Consider the following 3,500-nt stretch of genomic DNA (forward strand, 5'->3'; position numbering starts at 1 on the left):
CCCTCCCCTCTGCTCGCCCCTCGCTTCTGCTTGCCCCCTCGCCTCTGCCCGCCCCTCACACCTACTCCCTGACCTTTGCTCCAGGCAGGCTAGCACCCTTGAGAACAGCAGTGATGGAGGCCAGGCTGCACTGCCCACCCTGCTCTGCCTCCACGTGGGGCAGTCTTCCTCAGGAATCAGAGTCATGGCTAGGGAGAATGCTCAGCACAGCCTGAGTCCTCAAGGGGTGACCATGACTCTCTAAGAGAGAACAACTGGCCCTCAGGTCTGTGGGAAGAGACTGTACCCCATGCCTTGTGGCATCTCTTTCTAAACAGATCATTTCTAACCTAGTTAAAGGCAGAACCACCCATGGCAATTGCTCACCTAGCTAGAGGTCAAGTCCTGATCCCAAAACTAATATGGGAAGCATGTCCATAGCTCTTGCCTCTGAGCCCCATGGGTGCTGTAGTGACACTCTGTCCCTCCCCACTTATGATCTGATGACATCAACGTCCTGGCCCTTCTCCACCTTCAATAAGTAAGCCACACTAACACCAGTTTCCCTTCCCTCTGAACATGATGGGAAAATAAGGTTGAAACCATCTATAATAGTGTATGGTCTCATTTGCAAAACCATTTGGTAGTATTATATTAATAGGTATCAAAAACAGGTTTACAGAAACTATCTTGGCCCGCACAAGCTCACAGATCAATCTTAGATTAATTCTAGAATTATTGGAGGACTTGGCTTTTAGAAGGCATCTGATACCTTTTCCACTCTACTGATCTCATGGCAAGAGAGCTCTTTAGAAGCACTCCTGGGCTCCTCACCTTCTTTGTTATGATGGGAAATGTCTGTCTGTCTCTCTCTCTCTCTCTCTCTCTCTCTCTCTCTCTCTCTCTCTCTCTCTCTTTCTCCCTCTCGGTTGTCTGGCAGCATGTGGATAAGTTTATTAGAAGAACCAAGAGAAAATGGAGCAGCTCTGTGAGAACTCTGTTTTTAGCTCAAACTGAGGATCTAAGGGTTTTCTGTCTGGCAGTCGGACTTGAGTCGGGGACCTAACATCTCTACTGCTTCTCAGCACTGTGAATGGCTCCTTGCTGGGAAACCTGGTTCCCAGAAGTCACTAGAGCATTTTCTCTATTGTAACAACCAGGTTGTCTCTAGACACCCCCAGCAGAGAGCCCCCACCTTAAACTGACTCAGTGTTGAATAATAGATGTCATGGTATCAAATAACATCTGCGCCGAGCCTTTGGAAGTTTATCTGCCAGGCAGCTTACAAAGCAAAGTCTATATTTTCATCTAAAACGCATGGGAGAATGGCCCTAGCAATGGCAAGAGAACCGTGAGGTCCAGCTACGGATGAAGAGCTTGGCTGGCCGCCGTGACCACACAAAGTAGGACCTCTTCAGAATTGTCAGTCTGATGAGATGGGAGCCTGGCTCTGCTGCTAAATTGATTCTCGCCAGTGCCTAAAATGATGTTTGTGGCACTCCTATCAGGAGCCAGAATAAACTGGTTTCTTAGGAAGCAAAGCTCTATTCCCTCGGCATACCGAGCTCCTTGCCAGAGAAGTTTCTGGCAATGTGGCTGTCTGTGACAGGCCAGGCACTTTACACAGGGATTGGTCATCTCCAGTGGCCTCGCTGAGTTCTCACCATCTCCCAGTGAGATCCATCAGAATGTGCTCATCGTATAGATGCGGAAGCCAAGGAACAATTCGAATAGGAGGCTTGCATCAACCAGAGGGTGGAGCTGCTCCATTCAAGTCAGAAGCCAGAGCCACTGTGGAGTCCAGGGCAGGGTGCCTGATGTTGCGCCCCCTCTCTCATAGGTCATGATGCTAAGCTCAGTGCCAGAACTACACGGCTACATTGATAAGTCACAGCTGACGGAGGACCTCGGAGGGACCCTGGACTACTGCCACTCCAGGTGGTTGTGCCACCGCACAGTGAGTGGGCCTGGGTGCTCTGCATCCATGTTCTCATTACTTCATAGGCCAGCAGAATAGTTTTAACATGACAACACCGCCTTTTAAAAACACGCTTACATGAAGTTCCTTCCCCAAGAATGAGGAGATGGTCTCTGTAGACCTTAGTCACTATAAAGAAAGACCATGAGTAATGATCCTGGGTGCGGTTCTCTCTGAGCTTAGAGGAAAAAAAAAAACCTGCCAAGCTATGTGTTGTGGTCTGGACACTCATGAGTCTCCTGTCAGGGAGGTGGAGACCCCGAGTGCAGAGTGACAGGGATATTTGCAAAGCTTGCCCCATACATCTCTGAAGAAGCCCGAGGTTAAGACACTCACCAGAAGGTATTTTCTGGCACTCCTGTGTCCACCGGGCTTGGGGGCCACCAGCTCCTTTCCAAGAACAGTCATGGTGTCAGTTTTCAGAGCTGCAGGCTGCGGGCCGGGCCGTGTGCAGGATTCTGTGACTGTACTCTTCCTCCTCCCCAGGCAATTGAAAGCTTCGCCCTGATGGTGAAGCAGACAGCACAGATGCTGCAGGCCTTTGGGACCGAGCTGGCAGAAACAGAGCTGCCGAATGACGTCCAGTCAACCAACGTGGTGCTCAGCGCGCACACGGAGAAGAAGGCTAAAGTGAAGGTGAGTGCAGCAGTGGGGCTGAGGTTTGGAGCAGGGAGGGCAATTTGATCCTAGACACAAGATGTCAGGTGAGTTGCCACACGGAAGGGCCAGAAGTAAGCCGGTCTCTGGGGCTCTTGATAGGACACTGAGAACTGACCATAAGCTTTTCAAAGCCCCGTAGACAAGCCCTGTTAGAATGCATGTGCATGGACGGCCAGCAAGCCCTGTTAGAATGCATGTGCGTGGACGGCCAGCACCCCTGAGGTCAGAAAACCTGAGGGACTTCAGAGTCTGTGCAAAGCCAAGACCAGAGCACTTCTCTGGTGGGTGTGCCCTGTGTGTGTGTGGGGGGGGAGGCAGCTCCAGAGTAACTGGGCAGGGCCTCTGCCAGTTCCTCTCACTGGTGACTGATGGAGTTAAGGTTGAATTTGCTGCATAAAATACCATTGTGCTACAAGTTCACATGGCTTTCTGCATCACTGCTGGCTTTGACACAGCAGGGTCTGGGTGGCCGTAGCTGTTGTGTGTCCTGAGGATGATACCCCATCTCTGCGAGGCATGTCTCTCACTCCTTAGAAACGGCTTTGGCCCACACAGCGAGGCCAACTACAGGGCTTTCCAGTTACTCTTGGCCTTATCCCCATGCCCTGAGCGACGCATAACCCTAGCTTTGCCTCAGCAAGCAGCAGTGACACCATCCTTGCTAGCATATACTTTTTTAAAAAAACAATTCTTTGAGAATTGTATATAAGTATGCAATGTCCTTGACAATTTTAAGTGCACTGTGTGATCACCCACAGTGCATAGTGTTCCCACCCATGCTAGCCCCACCCACTCAGTATTGAGACCTGAACCCAGCCAGCTGGCTGCAATACAAACTCTCTCTCTCTCTCTCTCTCCCTCTCTCTCTCCCTCTCTCCCTCCC

General features: G+C 50.8%; 1 protein-coding gene across 17 annotated transcripts in view; it reads left to right on the forward strand.

Moving 5' to 3' along the window:
* The window catches only part of Mcf2l (MCF.2 cell line derived transforming sequence like), a 156,766-nt gene that overhangs the window by 127,466 nt on the left and 25,800 nt on the right, over positions 1-3,500 (forward strand). For all 17 annotated transcript variants that reach the window (XM_031339091.1, XM_031339094.1, XM_031339093.1 and 14 more), the window contains 2 exons: positions 1,820-1,936; positions 2,444-2,593. In XM_031339091.1, coding sequence (XP_031194951.1) covers positions 1,820-1,936; positions 2,444-2,593 — 267 coding nt within the window. The remainder of the gene's footprint in view (positions 1-1,819; positions 1,937-2,443; positions 2,594-3,500) is intronic.

The sequence above is a fragment of the Mastomys coucha genome, unplaced genomic scaffold (genome assembly GCF_008632895.1).
Source record: "Mastomys coucha isolate ucsf_1 unplaced genomic scaffold, UCSF_Mcou_1 pScaffold22, whole genome shotgun sequence".
In the NCBI taxonomy this organism is placed as follows: Eukaryota; Metazoa; Chordata; class Mammalia; order Rodentia; family Muridae; genus Mastomys; species Mastomys coucha.